General features: G+C 37.7%; 1 protein-coding gene across 3 annotated transcripts in view; it reads right to left on the reverse strand.

Annotated features, from left to right (window-relative positions):
• The window catches only part of LOC149073033 (ral GTPase-activating protein subunit alpha-2), a 405,837-nt gene that overhangs the window by 259,918 nt on the left and 125,927 nt on the right, over positions 1-19,992 (reverse strand). For all 3 annotated transcript variants that reach the window (XM_089246694.1, XM_089246695.1, XM_089246693.1), the window contains exons 17-18: positions 14,991-15,119; positions 1,041-1,112 (exon numbers count right to left, since the gene is read on the reverse strand). In XM_089246694.1, coding sequence (XP_089102820.1) covers positions 1,041-1,112; positions 14,991-15,119 — 201 coding nt within the window. The remainder of the gene's footprint in view (positions 1-1,040; positions 1,113-14,990; positions 15,120-19,992) is intronic.

Consider the following 19,992-nt stretch of genomic DNA (forward strand, 5'->3'; position numbering starts at 1 on the left):
GCAAAATGTGATGCGGGAAGAAATAAAAAGGCCACAACAGACAAAATGCCCAAAGAGGCTGAGAAAAAGATGCCCATAACAAATATGGATGTCATATTTCTAAAATACATCATCCAAATTAAAATTATAATTATAAAAACCATATATACATGATAAAATATTATACAATGCCCATAAGAAATATTTATGGTTGTTTTATAAAGAAAATCTTAGCTGGATTTGAGAGGGAATCAAACCCCCCAACCTTCGTTATTTGTGTCCTATGCTTTATCCACTGTAGCGAATGCGGGTTAGGCTAAGAAGTTGGGTCACAAAAGGTATTTTTTCCATTTTTTTTTATTTTTTACATTAAAAATTTTACGTTTTGATCTTTGGGGAGAGGCATAGGAGACATGTCCCACTGCTCCCGCATACATCTGTAATCCCAACATGTGTTAGTAGTGGGGGGCAGAGCTGACAAAATTTTGTTGACAAGGGGGGAGTTAATTTGGGGATAAAAATAGCTAAAAATCTGCTGACATAATACTTGAATGGTCCCTAGTGCATTTTTCATAGATAGCTTGTTTTCATTCTAAACAATATGGAATAAAGCAATTGGTGTACTGGTCTTCATTTCTGTATCTCAAGGACATTATACAACTCTTTTCCAAGTTTTTTCTAGAATAAGCGATTTTGATGACATTTGCCAGATACTGAATCTGAGCATTTAAAATCCAAATAATGTTCCCAGCAATTTGGCTGCACAGGCCAGCATATAGAACTACAAGACCTAAGACCAAGGTGACTTTTGCTTGCATGAGTACAACCTTCTCTCCTTTTTTTTTTTTTTTTGCAATAGCCACAGACATAAAACATTAGTATAATGAAAAATATAAAAGAACAGTAATAAATGTATAATCTGATTAGACAGGGATACATTGTTTAAGTAAAAAATTACATTATTATTTCTAAGTACAAATGGCTATACCAAGATATCTTATTCAGCCAAAATTAATGCCGAAACTATAAAACTAAAATGTTAATGATAAAACTCATCTTACTTGTAATAGCTGATGCAACCTTTGGGCCATCTCCACAACAAGTGAATTCTCTGAATACAGGAAGTGCACATTCTGCAAATTTTAACACATATATAATAGAAACATGAATTTAAAAAAACCAATAGAATATGAATATTTTAATATTCTCAAACTAACTATGATAAAACCTTATTAAACTAATCAAATTCAGATTAGGCTATTTGGGCTAGCAAAAAATTCAGAGATCGCCAGGTTTCTTCTTTAAAAAATTTTTTTTTTCTGGAACATTAATGAAAGTGGCAACTCCATTAACTTCTGACCATTCAAGTGTTACTCCTGGGGCCACAACTAGATGTTTGGTCAGCTGGGGCAAGCATGCATTTTGGCGCCCCTTGTAATGTTGAAGGAGAGGTTAAAGGTGGAAATTTGCACCTTTTCTAATCCGTTGCAAATGAGATCACACTGTTGCCACTGGAGGGCTAGTCTAGTATAAAAAAAAAGCTTATTTCCTATGACAGTAGTATAGGTGAATTATTTGTGAAGATATGGGAAAAAAGTGATTTGAAGGACTTTGAACACAGATGATTATAGGAGTTTAGAGCTGTGGAGTGAGTATCAGCAATACTGCTGCATTTGTGAAATGTTCATGAGCAGCTATATTTAAATTGTGTTTAAAAACTGGACTGTCAGGCAAAAACTGGGCCTCAACATGCCACTTATGGTTGTCACTGAGTGGTGAATGCTCGGGAGGAACAGACCAGACTAACAGGAACAGGAATATCAGACTAGTGAAAAACAACAGAACAGTACAGCAGATCTCAATCTAGGATCATCCCAAAGGGTCTCTGAGCACACTGTTTGACGTACAATGCATTGCATGGGATATGGAAGCAGAACGCCATTTTAAACACTGTTGCCGTCAGATTGCTAACAAGAAAAAATGTCTTGAATTCATTCAGGAGTGCAAACATTGGACAGCGGATAATTTGAAACAAACAAACGGCCTGAAGAATCATGTTTTCAGTTACACCATGCAAATGAGCGAGTGAGAATTTGGCAGAAACAGCACAAAAGCATGGATGCCAAGTGCAAGGCTATAACCCTTCAAGTTGGTGGAGGTAATGCTATGGCTAGGGAATGTTTTCTGGCACATGCTTTGAACCCTTTAATCATATCTGAACATTGTTGTTGACAAGGTACATCCTATTATGTTGATGGTCTATCCTAGTGATAGGAAAACTACAGCCCACCTCAGATTTCAAAACAATAGCATAGAAATTTTCTGTTTCAGTATTATAAAAAAATTCATCTGAGAAGGTGTTTCTATTTTTGCGTATAGAAAATATAATTGTGAGAATTTATATAGAAATTCATCTAAAAACTTTTGCATATGCAATAAACATGCATGAAGTTGTGAAATATACCTCTTACTGTATTTATTTTTTTACAGTTGTAAAGTATAAACCATTATCTCTTGTTTGCAATGAATCCACAGCAGTTTTCAAAGCATATGGCACATCCCACTTCATTTCAAACAAAAATTCGGATTATAAATAAATGTCCCAATATGTGCTTTCCATGTTTTCATATGTTTTTCCGTTATCAGCGTGATGTCAGGCTCAAAAGCGTGATGTCATGTGAATTTGTACTTTTGGAAACTTTCAAAAAAATTTGTGTATAACGAAAGCCCAAGCTGCTGCCCTTTACAACCTGTGGCCCGGATGCACTGCACCCCTTGCACCCTCGCTTAAGCCGCCCCTGATCAAAGTCACAAAACCTAGAATAGGTCTATGTACCCAACTGCTTCGTTATGCAAACTTTTGTTTTTTCACCTATACCCAAAATGTGCACCATAATTTTGAACGATGAATGTTAGTTACTGTCCAAGACCATGAAGTAGTAAATACAAAATTATTTTTTTTCAACCAGGCTAAAGTTTTCAATGACTACTCTATTTTTAGAACCCTCAAACTAAGCAAATGAAAAATTACTAAACCACCAAATGGTACACATACAACCCGCCCCCAAATAAGATTAAAAACAATACAATTTCTGCTTAGGCAGAATCATTAATTGCAATCTACTACATTGGTATTATTTGGCATTATGTCCATGATTCCCTTCTCAAATAAAATCAATTATACAAATTTAGTTGATAGGATTTTGTTGGAAAAGTAGGACAATTGGGAGCCCTGCATCCGATAAAATGAGCCATGCACATTTTCTTACATCAGTTATTCCCAAACTGTGAGTAGCGACCAGCTGGGGGGAGGGGGTTTGCGTTAATAAAATAGAAGGTCTTAATGGAAGGGAGAACGCAAGTAAATCAACAAATAAAACCTGAATTTTGTTTCAAACTTTTAAATTTAAAGTTGATTTATATACAACAGGCCCATAGAAACTGGCTCCTAAGGGCTCAAGCCACATAAGCCTTCTTCCCGAAAAAGCATAAGTGGATACAGGTTGTTTCCTCAGGTTATTATGAATATTCAATGCAATCCATTCCTGCATATGCCCCTGCGAGTCGTATTTACGGACGTCTGGCAACCCTACATCCCACCCCCTCAACAATGTTTTTATCGAATTTTCTCCCTCGAGAAAATTCTGCGTACGCCTATGCTTGGCTGTATATTACGGGGAGGGTGGGGTGAGCCAAGAGACAAAGTTTTCATCTATGCGAAACATTCGTTCAGCGTCCGAAAATTCGTAAATGTGTTTCCAGGTAGATGAAATGTATAATTGACCATTTTTGTTGCACCGCATTGATTTTCTGCACACGAGGGATAATTAGACGCACACACGGACCTACAATTCATTGCCGATTCCAGATGGCAGATTTTTTTCTTAGCCCCTTGGTGTGTGAGACTCCCTGCGGTAGCAAACGTTTTTTGTGGTCATGTCACCGTTTCTGTTGTTCCCCAGTGTCAGGAAAGTTCCTGACAAGAACGAATCCAATGATCCCCCCCCCCCGAACGAAATTTCTGGCTATGCCCCTGCAAAGAACGTTCACAAACTCATGTGGTCATGCGGGAGGCTACTTTCAGAGTGAGTATCTAAAAATCGTCGCCTTGGAATGGGAAGGGGATGGGGCTAACCGGGCTCCAGCCTTGGGAGAGCTCCTATGCATTTTTGTCTTTTTCACGCTGTAAATTTGTTTTAGAGCTGCTCGTGTAAAAATCCTTGGACTCATCAAAAATCTCAGCCTGGGGGCCTGGCTTCAGGATGTGGGCTAGAATTTTTAAGGGCATCTTTCAAATATATTTATCGCATGAAAAATCGGGAAAAATAATTAGACTTTGGTCTGACCTTTTGGCCCCCAACGGGGAGGAATGTTTACATTTAAAACCTTCAGGAAACTTCCCTTGATTGGAATGTATATATCTCCTTTGGCCATCTTTTTCCATTTTTCGGTCATTTTCTCACACTTGGGGGGGGGGGACCCGCTACGCCCTTGTAATCAAGTAAATTGCATGTTATTACGAATCGGCAAAAGGCAAAAACCTGGAATCTTTGACACAAGTGAGAGAGAGTCTTGTGAGAAAGAAGGGTGGGCCCTCCTTTATCAGCACCTAAAGGATATATCAATGTGTTTTGAAACCAGAGGCTCTAGCAAGATTTAAGATGCATATGAGGGAAACAAGCAGTTTTTCTTTTCAATTTTTTTTATGCTCGTTATTTGCGAAAAAATGAGAAGTCTATGTATGAGATTATTATTTCTTAAATAAATTCTGTGGGTGTTCCACCCCATGCTATGATGTACTGTGGGTGCTCACAGCACCCCCGGCTCTAACGCCACTGCTTAGGTGTCTGTCTAGATCAAGCATCTGCAATTCGTTTCTCACGAGCACCCAGTGCTCGATGCTTGTGTCCGATTTGGTGCTCGTGAGCACTTGATCAACGTTTCATTTAAATACCTTGTGCAAATTACATTCAATTATTAAAATCATCCAGATTTCATGCATTCTTATGTCAAACATGACGTAAGAGTGCTCTTATTTTGATGATGGGTACAGGCAGTGCTCGTGACTGGAAAAAGGTTCACAGGTTCACAACCTCTTGTCTATATTGCAAGCTTGTTACCATATTCCAATGGTTCTCTTTTATCAGCTGCCTCCCTTGAGTAATTCATTGTTCATCCGCGGCTTCCCAAGAAGTTTGACAGTTTTTTCAACATATAAAAGAACCACTTTAAAGAGCCCCATTTTGAGCTCGCCCTGATGCACCTAGGAGCCTTGATGCACAATCAGTAAAGATCGACATGATAAAAATAAATAAAAAAATGGATGATAATTAAAAAAAAAATTCTTTCACAGGGAAAAAAATTGGTGCCCTTTCACCTGTCCCCACAAGAATGGGGCTGACAGGGCTGCAGCTCTAAGGCCCGGGACAATCAACACCATTGTTTCTTCATGCTATAAATTTACTACAGAGCCCCCCTTCAGTGATAACTGTGGTTTGCAAACACGCCAAAGATCCGACAGTCCTGCTCCACGATGTGGGGGAAAGATCATGTCCTTTCAACAGAAAATCAATATTGTTCCCAAGAGGACTCCTTACTGCCATGGTCTATTACAGTCCCCCTCCTCCTCTAGGAATTATCACACGATCCTGAGAACACTGCTTTATTAGGGGAATATTAGATGTTGAAAGGTCCGGACAAGCAAAGAAAAAAACGTTATTTTTTGTTTATCTAGTCCAAATAGGTTTTTCGCCCCACCCATATAATGTCTGCCCCAATGTAGGGTGGCTACATATTGGCATTGCTCTTTTTTGTTGCTACTCAACCATCCATCCCTCCAGGGCAAAAAAAAAAGAATGAAAAAAACTGAGAGAAGAAAAGAAATATTGAATGACAGCGTTTCCTCCAAAGCCTAGATTTCAGGGGAAAAAAATATCTCTGGAGAATCAAAAAAATCCATAACGTTCACTCAAATTTTGTGACTTTTTCGGGACTTACGTGATCTTTTCTCATTCCGTGACTTTCCTGGGACTTTGTGATTTTCCCATGTCGGTAGACACCCTGTACATTCAAGAAGATATGGATGTTTCTTTTAAAAATTACAATTTTTGTCACATTTGTAACATGCAGATTTTTTCAACCAAACATAGAAAAAAATTTGACAACAAACATGAGACAAGTTACAATGAAATTTGAAATCGAGCAATTCAATATTTGATGACATATGAGTGCTTAAAGAAAATTATTTTTTTAGTACACATTGCGCAGAAAACAATTTTTTTTTCCATAATTTGGATACCAAATACACTCATTGCCATAAAAATTTGCGCACCCAGAAGAAGTCGTCAAAATGAAATGAAATTTTACACATGTAAGTACTACGTTGATATAAGTAAGTGATTAGAAAATCCAAGAAAAAGGATCATTTATCGCAGAAAAAAGTACAGATGAACAGAAGTTTTAGTACTCTGTTGGACCCCCTCTAGCGCGAATGCACGATGCGATACGAGCGGGCATTGAGGCATATAAGTTCCGTATGATGTCCTGAGACATTTCGTTCCACAGTTGCTGTAAATGCGCCTCTAGTTCGACCAACCTCGTAGGGTGTCCAACTTGCCGTCCCAAATGATCCCAGATATGCTCGATTGGTGACAAATCTGGGGATAGAGCAGGCCAGGGAAGGGTGGTAATGTGGCGGAGGCAGTCTTGTGACATCCTTGCTGTGTGTGGCCTAGCATTGTCTTGTTGGAAAATGGCTCCTGGGAGCCCTGCCATGAATGGCAACACGTGGCTGAAGGATGTTATGGACGTACCGCTGGGCTGTCATTGTACCATGCATCAATATTAGGGGTGACGAGGCCTCCACACACGAACACGATTGTCATCACTGCTCAAGTGGAATCTCGATTCGTCGCTGAAGACGACCTGGTTCCATTCCGTTGCAGTCCAATCCCGTCGTGCTCGACACCACTCCAAACGGAGGCGTTGGTGGGTGGGTGTCATTGGCAGCACACGTAATGGGCGCCGCAATACCAGATGTCCTTCAGCCAGGCGCCTTGCGATGGTTCGGGAAGACACAGGGGCCCGTAGTGAAGCTACTGCCTGTGTCTGGATAGCGGCCAATGAGGGAGTTGGCTCTACGCGTGCGTTTCGGATGATGTGACGGTCTTCTCGACGACTGGTCTGTCGAGGGAGTCCTGAACTGGTCGCCATGTAAATGACGTCTCTTCTGTCCACTGGTCCCAACACCTCCTCACAGTAAAATCAGAACGGCCTAGTTGACGAGCTACTCGCCGAGCTGACCACCCAGCTTCCACCATCCCGATGATTCTTCCCCTATTGAACTCTGACAACTGCTCATATGGTCTTCGATGGCGGCGTAACGGCATGTCTACCTCAGCATTTCCTTTGCAAATGATTAAATACACTCCAGCAAGCTCTGCTTACCTGTTTTATACTCCAAGGAGAACGAAGTTCAATGCCCTCTAGTGGCATTACGCAATGGGCAATCACGCTGCATTTCTAATCATTTGCATATTTGCCCGACATGTACCTTCAGGCCAACTTTCGTTTCGATCCCACAATTATTTCTTGGTGCGCAAATTTTTATGGCAATGAGTGTATATAGGGCAAATTTATAAGCATTCCTGTTGAATGCCATGAAAATTCAGTAAGTATTCTGAGAATTCTGAAAATACTGAAAATAGACTTATCCCATAGGTTCCACTGATGCACTAGAGCAGTGTTTCCCAAAGTGGGCAATATCGGCCCCTGGTGGGCGATAGAACCTACTGATTTAATATACGATCTTATGGGTTTACTTGAGTTGTGGGGCGATGAGAGGAAAAAATTTCTGATGAAGGGGGCGATGGAACAAAAAGTGTCAAATACCCAAAGTTTTGGAAAAGGATGTACAACAAATTGGTTCACGCATCCCCCGGGACATGTTCTTCCCTAGTTCCAAGAAGAAAAAGTATAAGGAAAATAACTTTTTCCCCAACACTTTTTCCCTTCTTCTACCATTCATCACGATCGTACGACCTTGAAAAAGTTGTTTTACTACTTTGAAGTACAAATGAAGCATTTTACTGTACTCTATTGTATTAATATACACGAGTTGTTGAAGAATAAGATAACAAATATTTGGTTGCATCCCTGAATGAGAGGCCATACATCAAATTTTAAAATTTTGGAGTATATCCCCAAATTTTAAAATATTCCCTTGCGGGTTTTCTCTTCTCCAGTTACATACTGGAAATTACTGTATTTTCGCAACTATGTACAGGCATTCAAAAACAGCTTCTATACTGCATAAATTTGCATTGTTCCTACAAGATTACGTTTTAAAAAATCTTTACAATTTGAACAGACGTTCCAATCCTTCAACATTTTTCGAGATCATTGAGAAAAAAAACTGAATCTGTAAAAACTCTTTGAATATCCATAGCTTTGTCATCTAGCTGCTACACAGTAGTCACCATTTCACATCGTGAAAGTCATGGGTGTGTATGCAGAGTCGGCTTTTGAAGGAGGGGGGGCACAAGGATTTCTTCCACAGAAATTGTTGGCCAACACTCCAAAAGAATTTTAAATTAACAGATAGTATAAGAATGTATTTTATTTCCCAATATTTTAATTTTCTACTAAAATATTTTGAATTTTTGATCTTCTTGGGGTGGGGGCATGGGCCCCCCCCCCCATTTCCCTCAGATTTCACCTTCGGTGAAAATCTGGGGGTTTGGAATCCATAATTCCACAGTGGTAATCATCTAAAAAATATGATTTTCTACAGTTTTCCAATTCTGAGTTGGCTATTCTTTTGCAAAAAAAGCTCTGGTTGCCATAGCGATCACACAGACCTACAACACAAATATGCATGCATGAAATTTCAAATCCACGCATTACCAATTTGGAAGATAGATGCAGGGCTGCATTACGGGGGGGGGGGGGGAGGCAGGTCTGGACTAGAGGGGCACTGAATTCACCCTTTATAACTGCTCCTTCTACATTAAGCGAGGGCGCCAAAATGCATGCTTGCCCAGTTTGAGAAAGTATCTACTTGCAGCCTTGGATAGATGGCACCACCTACTGAACATAAAATACGTCAAATGCTAGGCACAACCACACTGTTAAGTTTCACCAATACAAATCTGACATAGCTCCAATATTGAGTGAAAATATGTGGCAGTTAAGGTGGACCATCAGGGAGAGAAAAGAAAATTTAATCACAAAAAAAAGAAATTTAATCACAAGATAACATAAACATTCGCTTTGTTCGAAAAAAGCGTGTTTGTACATCACACCCTCTATGGTTCACGGATAGCGTGCGGAACCTTTATCTTGAAAAGAAAAGAGCATTCAGGGAGTATAAAAGTGGACGAGGTGACCTATCATTGTTTACTGATAAAAGAAGACTGTTGAAGAAAGCGATAAGGGATAGTAAAAAGCAAGTTGAATCTAGGTTGGCAGATAACATTGGCTCTGACCCAAAATCATTTTTTCGATACGTCAATAATGGATGTAAGGGGACAGTTGGCCCCCTCTCGATAGGAGGCTCAAAAGTAGAGAGCAATGTAGGCATGTGTAGTGCTTTCAATGACTTTTTCGCGTCGGTTTTTAATGGAGATAATGATATTCGATATACGGGTGTTGCATGGGGTAATAAAACGCTCAACGATATTCAAGTGGAAGACGTGGAGGTCCTAAATCTTCTAAGAAATGTATGTGCAAGCAAAGCACCAGGACCAGATGATATCTATCCCAGGGAAGGTGCTAATGAATTGTTGGGGCCAGTCGCACAGATATACAGGAGTAGTGTTGCTGAGGGTATCGTCCCGAGAGATTGGAAACTGGCTAACGTTGTTCCGATATTTAAGAAGGGTAGTAGAGAAGAGCTCCCTCTCGAAAATTTTGGAAATTATCATCAAAAGGCAGTTTGTGAAGTGGATAGACGAGAATAATGTATTGTCGGATAATCAGCATGGGTTCAGGAAGGGGAAGTCATGTGTAACTAACCTCCTTTGCTTCTATGATTACGTGACTAAGGCTTTGGGTAAGAGCATAAATGTCGACGTTGTTTACCTTGATTTCCAGAAGGCATTCGATAGGGTCCAACATGGCAAACTCTTGAAGCGTTTACACGAGATTGGAATAGGGGGCAACTTGCTGAATTGGATAGAATCGTGGTTAAGAGATAGGTCGCAACGAGTTATGGTGAACGGGGAATTCTCTGGTTGGACAGACGTCACAAGAGGAGTTCCTCAGGGAAGTGTCCTTGGCCCCATACTTTTTTCACTTTTTATCGACAAACTCGATCAGGGTATCGATGGAATTACTAGCAAATTCGCAGATGATGTGAAGCTAATGGGGGTAATCGGAAATGAAAGCGATAGGGAGTTGCTCCAGACCAACTTAAACAAGATTGCAGCATGGGCAAATGAATGGAGCATGACGTTTAGCGTAGATAAGTGCATGGTCGCTCATTGTGGTTCGAACAACCCACGGTTCTCTTACGAGTTGAATGGTGTCACTATCCCGGATGCAACTAGAGTCACCGATTTGGGAATTCTCATTGACGAGCGACTTAAGTTTTCTGAACATTGTTCAGCGGTTGTCAAAAAAGCGAATAGAATGCTTGGTCTCATTTTCAAAAAGGTCTCTTCGCGTTCTCCTAAAGTCATTCTTCCGCTTTTTCGAGGCTTAGTTCGTCCTGGACTGGAGTATGCTGTAAGGTTTTGGAGACCATACCTACAGAGGGACATAGACTTGGTTGAAGGGGTGCAGAGAAGAGCTACGCGTGTCCTTATTGGCACACAGGGCTTGAGTTATGAAGAAAGACTTCATTTTTTGAATATGTTTACATTGGATGAACGCAGGTGTCGAGGAGATATGATCGAAGTGTTCAAAATTTTCAATGGGATGGATAGGATGGACCATGAACTTTTAGTACACCGCCAATCGACTGCTTTTACAAGGGGACACCAGTATCGATTGGTGAGGGACAATGCAAGGTTATGGTGTCGCAGGGAATTTTTCTCCAATAGGGTTGTTAATAAATGGAATAGCTTACCCCCGGAGGTAGTAAATTGTAACACAATTGACACGTTTAAAAAGAAATACGATAAACATGTTGGGGTAAATCGAGAAGCTCTATCCATTCTTAGAATAAGACAACCATAAGTATTCTTTATGGGCATTGTATAATATTTTATCATGTGTATATATTGTTTGTAATTTGTGTTAATTGCATTTTTAATTGGGTTGCTGTATTTTTGAAACATATGACAACCATATTTTTATGGGCATCTTTTTATCAGCCACCTCGTTGGGCATTTTGCCTGTTGTGGCGTTGTATTTGTATTTGTATATTGTTGAAAGAGCTAAGGTTTTTATAACGAAATGGAAAACCAATCAGAAGGGAATTTATAGATTGATTTATTAGTAAATATATAAATGCGTGTGCCTAACTTTTTAATAACAGTGGCTCATGCTTATAACGTTTTTAAAAAAACTGTCATAAAAAACATTGTAAGTGGAAAAATGCTTTAAATGGGTAATCTTAATGAGAATTATATACTTAAAGTTGGAACCACGAAAATAAATTGTACTAAAATGTTCTGAATGGGAGCATTATAAGCGGGATTGATTGTATATTTGTTTTAGATTTGTTGCATAATGTTAAATTCCATATGCGTATTCTCAGTGTTAATGGGCTTCTCTTTGCAAGGTTTTTCTATTAATATAGACAATGAAAGCAAAAGAACCTAATTAAGCTGGTATAAATTAATCTTTTTCTTTTCAAAATGAATCTTTAGATAGATCGTTTTTAGAAATAAATTATTTATTTGATTCACAGAGATACCTCTTCCTCCTACCCAAAACATTGTCGGCTGCTCTTTCTCAATGCAGAGATACAAGCAGATGATCAAAGACCTGGACCATGCTGGAAAAATTTACAGAGATACCAGTGAATGATGGGGGATACTATAATTTTTTTTCAAAAGGGATCCACTTTCACTCAAAAAGGACCCAGATTTTGCCAATAATCTGTGTCCTAGAACCCAAGTAAATTAGAATACAGTGGCATTTCTGTTATCCTGTTGTGAGATCTCTATCAGCCTAGCTTTGTGGCAGTCTCGAACACTTTATTACTAAGCAAATAAAAAATACAAACATATACAAAAATGGAGCAATATATACTTCCTGGACATATTGGGTGCAGTAATAACAGATGGGATAGGTTTGGAAGTTGTTTGTTCTAGGGTTTCATTAGAAGAATGAATGTACTACTTTATTAGAGGTACTTAGAGGGCCGCATGTATCTGTTACCTTACAAATACAAATACCACAACAGAAAAAATGCTGAATGAGGTGGGTGTAAAAAGATGCCTATAAAAATATGGATGTCGAATTCATATCTAAACTATATCAAAAACACAGCAACACAATACAAATACAAAATGATTGCTGATTACTTGAATACAAATACAACGCCACAACAGGCAAATTGCCCAACGAGGTGGCTGACTTAAGAACATCATGGATCCCCGAGCCATTTTTTGGAGGCACTACCACTACTGCTACACCATACATGCACCCCGCCCACAAACCCCCCCCCCGCGGAACCCCCAACGAATCGGTACATGCGGGAATGTGCGTGTACGTGTAGTTAAACCTGACGTGAAGTTTTTGTTTCTCTGTAATGCTTGTTATGTGTAGTGCTGCCATCTGCCACCAGTTTTTCAAACTATGAGTGAAGTGTTATGATTGAATGATTTATCGTTGTAGGACTGCTGCTCTCTGTGGCGAGACTTTTTAACGGGGAGATCGGCTCGCATTTGTGCCTTGAAGTTGGGAACCACAGAAAACCAACTTCAGCCGACCCCCACTGTGGGGTTCGAACCCGGATCCTCGCATCTCGAGTCCGTCACTGTAACCACTCGACCACCACAGCGGCGATAACAACAACGACAATAAGGGCAACAAAAAACAAAAAATTATGATAAAATACAAATATACTGCCAATAAAAAATTATGATTGTCTCGTCTAAGTATGGATAACTTTTCGATTTACCCCAACATGTTTACATATTTCTTTTTAAACGTGTCAATTGTGTGAGAATTTACTACCCCTGGGGGTAAGCTATTTAAACAATTGACATTTTTGTGCATTCATAATTAACCTTTTGCAAACCTATGTCAAGGTGGATTCGACATAGGATCACATCAGGAAAAACTATACTTCATTGCTATAATGGCACCTCATAATTACAGGAAGGTCCAGTGAATTCGACTCCTTAGCAGAAGATATGAGCTATTTAAAGAATGTGAGAGGTAGCATATGGAAGCCTTCCTTATTGTGAAAGTGGTACTACAAAATATTAAGTGTACCAACAAAGTACCGAAAAACCTCTGGACCACTAAGGGTTAAAGATCATTTTCTTGAAATGGTCATATCTCATTGAATATTGAATTGCTTTGTTCTGAACTTAATTATAATGTGTTTCATGTATGTTGTAAAATTTTCTGTAAGTTTCATAAAATTTGGTTTAAAAAAATGATGAAAATTTCCTTTTTTAAAAGAACCATTTACATCTTGGTGAATATACAACTATATCCACAAAAATGGATTCAAATATTGCAAGAGCAAGTGAAATATTTTGAGAAAGTTACAAATAATTTGCAGCTTTTTATGTAACAGGGCTTATCAGAAATATACCTTTTTCCAATTTCATTTCTTGTTGGTCCCCTAAATGCACTTGACTAAATCTTCAAAGGAAAGTAAGTATGAAAATTTTAGAACAGTTCATTAAGTGGTTTTCTAATGATTCAAAATACTCCAAAGTGAACACTGCCTTGGTTATACAGTGATACTAGGTGACAGTTTTCAAGTGACAAAATTTAAAAATCAAACCAAACAAAGTTTGTCTGAAATATCCTTACAAAATTTACATAAATTCATTTAGAGTATGTATGCATGAGATAATATGAAAAATTATTTACAAAAAAATCTTTATATTTTTAGACAGCAATTTTTTTTATATAGTTGAAGTTTTGATATGCAAGTTATACGTGTAAAATGTATTGCACAGAAGTGAGCTAGTTATCTCTTTAATTTTGTGAAGAAACTTCTTTGATTTGTTGCATTCATATCTAATTTAATTCAATACCCAATCTTTATATTTAAGTGACATACTACATGTTACACTAGTTACCAGAGGATATCGTACATAGCCCCAAGAAAACCTGAAAAAGTTTCCCAAATCAATGATATCTTTTGTTTGGAAGTGTTTTAAAATGAAAAACACCAGAATGCACAATAAAGACAGTAACAACATGTTTGATATAAATTTTCTTTCGTTTAGGACCAAACTTCACAACAGCATTAAGTATTTTCTAAATGTGTCCATTTTGTAAACTCCAGAATTGAAGATAAAACAAACATAATTTTATGCACGTTGTAGATAAAAATCTTGACATCTAAGTAAAATTTCAAAATGTTTCATATTTTATATGAATACTAGCTGTTATCCATGGCTTTTTTCATGGATTTCCTAATCTGAAAATCCCCCTTAAGGGTTGAATTTTGAAAAAATCCCTTCTTAGTGAGTCTCTGCATTATAAAATAAAACTACTGACCAAATTTCATATTTATAGCTTCAGTGGTTTAGGCTCAGTGATGATGAATCAGTCAGGATGTGTTATTTTATATATATAGATTTACTGAATTTGAATAGGAATGAACTGTTGTCAATTATGAAATTCCTATGAGATAATACATATACAGTCGGATCCCGTTATAACGAACTCCAAGAGACCGGAGAAATCACTTCGTTATAAAGGAATTTTGGGTTGTTTGCATTGTTCCTATGTATATTCATTTGAGGGATTAGAAAAGTGTTCGTTAAAAAGAGATTTTCGCTATAACGGTATTCATTAAAACGGGATTCGACTGCATTCATAAAATGAAACAGTATTTAAAATTATAGTTCAAGTATCTCTTCCAAGTGTACCTTTTATATAAATGTTAGAATCACTAACACATCTCCGAACACATGCATGATCAAGTAACAGTCTATGTTTTGAGTGGCAACTCCCACTTCCAGAGCGACACCGTATAGATAGATGAGATGCACCCCTATCTGCATCAAACAAGAAAAACAAAGAGTGTCAACATATTGTCAATATTGTTTAAATTTCACATTGTTTGTAGAGTTGATAAAACATTTACAAACAAGATATGTAATTAATGTAAATGTTTGAAGTTATGAAAAAAATATATTAAAACAAAATAGTAAAACTTACAAGAAAAATCATTTGAATATGAATGCAATTGATAATTTCTTGCCCACAAAAAAAACTTTCTTATACCAATGGAATATGCATATGCAGCAAAAGTCAGTTATAACAAGAGCTTATAACAAAATTTTTGTTATAAAAAACTTCTTGTTGCAAGTGCATGATGGCATTCATTATGAGATGGAGGTCAACAGATATTAGTACATTAATTTTATTTTTAGCCACCTTGTTAGGCAGTGTGTCTCTTGCGGCCTTGCTATTTGTATTTAAGAATGTTCATGTTACTTCAAGTTTTGTATTCTGCATGAACAGCAGGCCACTGTATCCAAAGTTTCAAAAATCAAGTGGATGGTAGAAGCACATAATACATAAGCACTGACCTAAAATCTTGGCGAATCCTAATTAAGTTGCTATGTTGCATAAATTAGCATCGTCTATTCAAAAAAAAAAAAAAACTCAAATAGGCTGCAGTTTCTGCACCCATGTATGTGTTGTGTATACTCAGCAATTTACATCACAAAAAGTTCTTTAATGTTTCAGGTAGACATAGACATGGGGATGGGTGGTTTCATGGAACTCAGCACTGCGACTAGAGGAATACTGTACTATTCCCAAAGATAAAAGGCCTCAGTACAGACCTGTAGCTGAAGCAAAGTTCAGCAAATGTTTACTGGGAATGTCTTAAAACTCCCAGGGTTCAATCAAATGATAACCTAAGCATTGTCATTGCTCAAAATGTGCAGAGTAAATTTCATATTCACAATGACAGTGAGTATAGCTGTTTCTTCCTTATATAATAAACCTCTACAAGTTGGGTCACCACAGACTCCTATAACATTAAAATGCCTTTCAACAGTACAGTGGAGTAGGACCAACAGCTCTTCAAATACTATTTTTGCTGAGCTTCATCAGCTGCTTCTGCCTAAAACTAGGAGAGTCATAATTTATCACTTCTGCCTGTTGCTGATCTTTAATGTTCAGCCAATCTTGGTACTGCTTTTTCCTGAATGAGTTGAAAAAAGCATTTCTAATCAATTCATGTGAAATTCCTGAAGCTGCTTTGGGACCCATGAATTCAAGTTTTTAAACCCCTTCTAACCAGCTGGTCAACTAATTCATTACCTAAGATACCTGGATGCCAGGGTAAACAGAATAAAGTAACTCTTTGTTGCTGGACAGATTACAGGAACTGTTTCAGACAACCTGCAGAAGGGACTGAAACCAATTACTTGGAGATAAAGCTGTTATAATTTATCGCACTATAGTCATTCTCTTTACACGAAGGCTAATTAGACTGGGACCTAAATTTTATAGCAAATTCCAAATATCAGTGTTAAAAATTATTAGTCTATTTTTACCACATATGTCGATGAAAGGTTAGTGTGCTAACCCCTCAGTGGTAGGGTGAATATGTTCTGTGGTGGTATTATCACCATCTTTGTTTTAACTCTGTGTCAGGAAAGATTATGACAAGGATGAAGCAAGAATCGAACTTGCAATACCTCTGAATATCTTTTGCTACTGAATGAATGAACGCCAGAACTTTGCTACTGGAATTATCTAGTTGCTGAGATCTCTTCCAGCCCAGCTTTGTGGCAGAGTCCAGAACACTTTATTTTGTATTTTTTGGTACTTAAAGTGAATATATTACTGTGACCTGGGACTACCACACTATTCTGTTTCTCACCCGATCACTATAAAATTTCTAATAGGCTTGAAAGGGCATAGGCTTGAAAGTATCTTAGTTTCATCTGAGACACAATTCACATGAATCATTAATGCTAGAGATATACGAGTCAACTTGGCTAATTTGAACTTTAGGAATTCCCCTTGAGTTTCCTATTCAATATAATGTAAAATTACCTGTTTAATCTGATCTTTTTTCCTTATGTTTTGGATAATTTGAAGTTTGATTCAGATATATCACTTGCAAAATGTCTATTTTCTTAGAATTTCTGGCTAAATTTTGGTCATCCCTTTCTTTATTGATCTTCTCCAGAATATAACACGTAGCCAATATTGACAAATTACAATCGAGAAAAGTGGAACTTTGTTGTGGCTAAGCAATAAGTAAGAAGCAATGTTTTTTTACTAGTTTCACACACTAGCTTTTGTCTTTCCGTGGGAAGCTGGAATCTTACCGGTTCTGGGATGACTTCATCAACACCTGCCAAGAGCATATGCAAATGATACTACTCAGGAAATAAGAAAGTTCGTGTAAGTGGCAATTTCTACACAGATAAAATGTTTGAAAGCTGGAGTGCTGACATCCCAGTCACTTGTCTGGTGGAATGTGTTGGAGATTTATATCTATCTAACATTATTGTTCACTTATTTTAGAATATCCATATAGCTTAGCAACATTTCTCTCATTTCCAACCAAGGTTTATACACTTGTTCTATACTCTAGGGTAAAAACTGTAATTGCCTTAAGGAAGCAGACATTGGTGAAGAAGCAGAGAATAAGCCTCTCTCTCTCTCTCTCCCTCTCTCACACACACAGTGAATCTTCCCATGAAGAGGACGAAAATAAATATAAGAAAGCAATAGGTCCTTACTCCAACACGTGCAGAAGCTACGGACATGTTGGAAAAAATAACACTGTTAGATCATTGATCATTTTTGTCGCACCACGGTCATTTTCTGCACAGGAGAGCTAATTAGACCGGGACCTACAATTTATTGGCGATTCCGAATGGCAGGCGTGCTTTTTTTTATACTCATCGAGAGGTTGGTACGCTAACCCCTCGATGGGGGACTCCCTGCGGTAGTAATTTTTTTGCGGCGGTCAAGTCACTGTTAACACCGTTAGAGCTCAAAAAACCCATATTTCATTTTCTAAATCGACTTGAAGATTTTGTACAATGTTTAAGAGCATCCAAAAGAAAAAAAAATTAAAATTACAAATGTAGAAATGAAATAGTTTCATGATCATTATTTTTTATATAGGCATAGTAAATGAGAGCATTCAAAACATTTTTATAATTATTGAGAGCTTTTGATTTTTTTGTGGAAGTATAGCTATCCTATATTGATGAATTGGATAATTTGAACTTTCTTGCTGTCTTCTTGAGATTCGAATTAACCAAGTTTGAATGCTCAGATCAAGTTTCTAGTCTCTTGCTGATTGAATCCTCTATTAATTTTTTTTCATTTATTACTGTGTATCGCCGGTCAGAGACAAAAATATGTTTAGGTAAAAGGGGGAAGACTAAACTTATTATAAGGTCAACTCAGTCACATGGTTACATACATATTTAGTCATTTTCTCACATTTTGGGGAAGGTGGGGGGGGGGGAACTGGTCCCTTGGCTTCTCCCCAGGCTATGGCCTCTGATGTAATGAAAAATGACTGCTGCATGACCTTTATGTGCTGAAAAGTGACCACTGCCCAAAAAATTCTAGTTTAATTGGTTTTGAATACATTAGTTATTTTAAAGTGTGCACAAAAATTCATATTCATTCAAAGACATATTTATGTGGGAAGGGGGTGCTAAGTGGGCTATATCCCAGGGCATTCATTTTGGAGGGCAACATATTTGGGGAATGAATGAGTGGTCAAGAAGATTAGAGTAGAATGGGAAAAGGTGGAAGGGTGGAAAAACCATAAATCTGTTTCTCCTAAAGATCAGGGAACTAGGTCAGTAAGCAAATAAAGAGTGACCTAGAATTTGTACAAGCAATCAATTCCACTTTGCAGCTTACTGAATAAAGTTCTTGAAATCTTTCTTAGATGATGATGATAATAATAACTGTCTCTCTTGGCTACATAAATTTCATTTCTTTTTCATCATTGAAGAGTATATGCAGCCATTCATCTGAAGACAACATACGGTCTCAAGCCTAGTCCAATTGCTTATGGTGATGCTTTAAGAAGGGTACACGAATCATTCCAGACAATAGCAGATTTCTTGAATTCGTCTATGAACAATTGCTCTCAAAATATTCAATTCTATGTATTATTTTACTAGCAGAGTGATTTCGATGCGAAGTCAGTTTGTCATAACATAAACTAGTCACTCGTGGACTTCCAAATATTGTTTTTAAATGCTCACCATGTGAAAAAGCACTGGAAGGTAATAGGAGCTTAAAATCAGCAAAACGAAAACTGTGTTGGGAGAAAGGAAATTTTTGCACAAAAAAGGAAAGATAGAACCATCAAAAAAGATGGAAAAGAAATTATTAGAACTCTGTTGAGGAATTTTATAATACTCTATACAAACATGAAGAAAAGGATCAGAACAGAGGAAAGGGAGCAGGAAGAAAAGTAAATGAAGCAGAATTTGTACAAGCAGCACCTGTTATGAAAGAAGAAGTGTACAAGGCTATAAGATGCATGAAAAAAGGGAAATGCCCAGGTGAAGATGGGATTTCAATAGACATTGTTAAATAAGCAGGAGAAGAATTTGCCAGTATGTTAGCTACTTTGTTCGCATATTGTCTCACAAAATTGGATGTACCTGAAGATTGGAATAACACAATGATGGTTCTTTACAAAAAGGGCAAAAAAAAGAGTATTAAGAATTATTGACCAATCAGTCTCTTATCAGTAATTTACAAAATCTTCACCAAAGTGCTGACATATAGGCTTGAATCCAAATTAGACAATGCTCAACCAAAAGAACAGGCAGGATTTCGAAGTGGATTTAGTACAATGGATCACATCCAAACAATCAGAGAACTCATAGAGAGACACAAGGAATATGAATTACCATT

Source organism: Pholcus phalangioides, unplaced genomic scaffold (assembly GCF_987345545.1).
Source record: "Pholcus phalangioides strain wild (caught in Gottingen) unplaced genomic scaffold, Ppha-v1.0 ptg000017l_1, whole genome shotgun sequence".
Taxonomy (NCBI): domain Eukaryota; kingdom Metazoa; phylum Arthropoda; class Arachnida; order Araneae; family Pholcidae; genus Pholcus; species Pholcus phalangioides.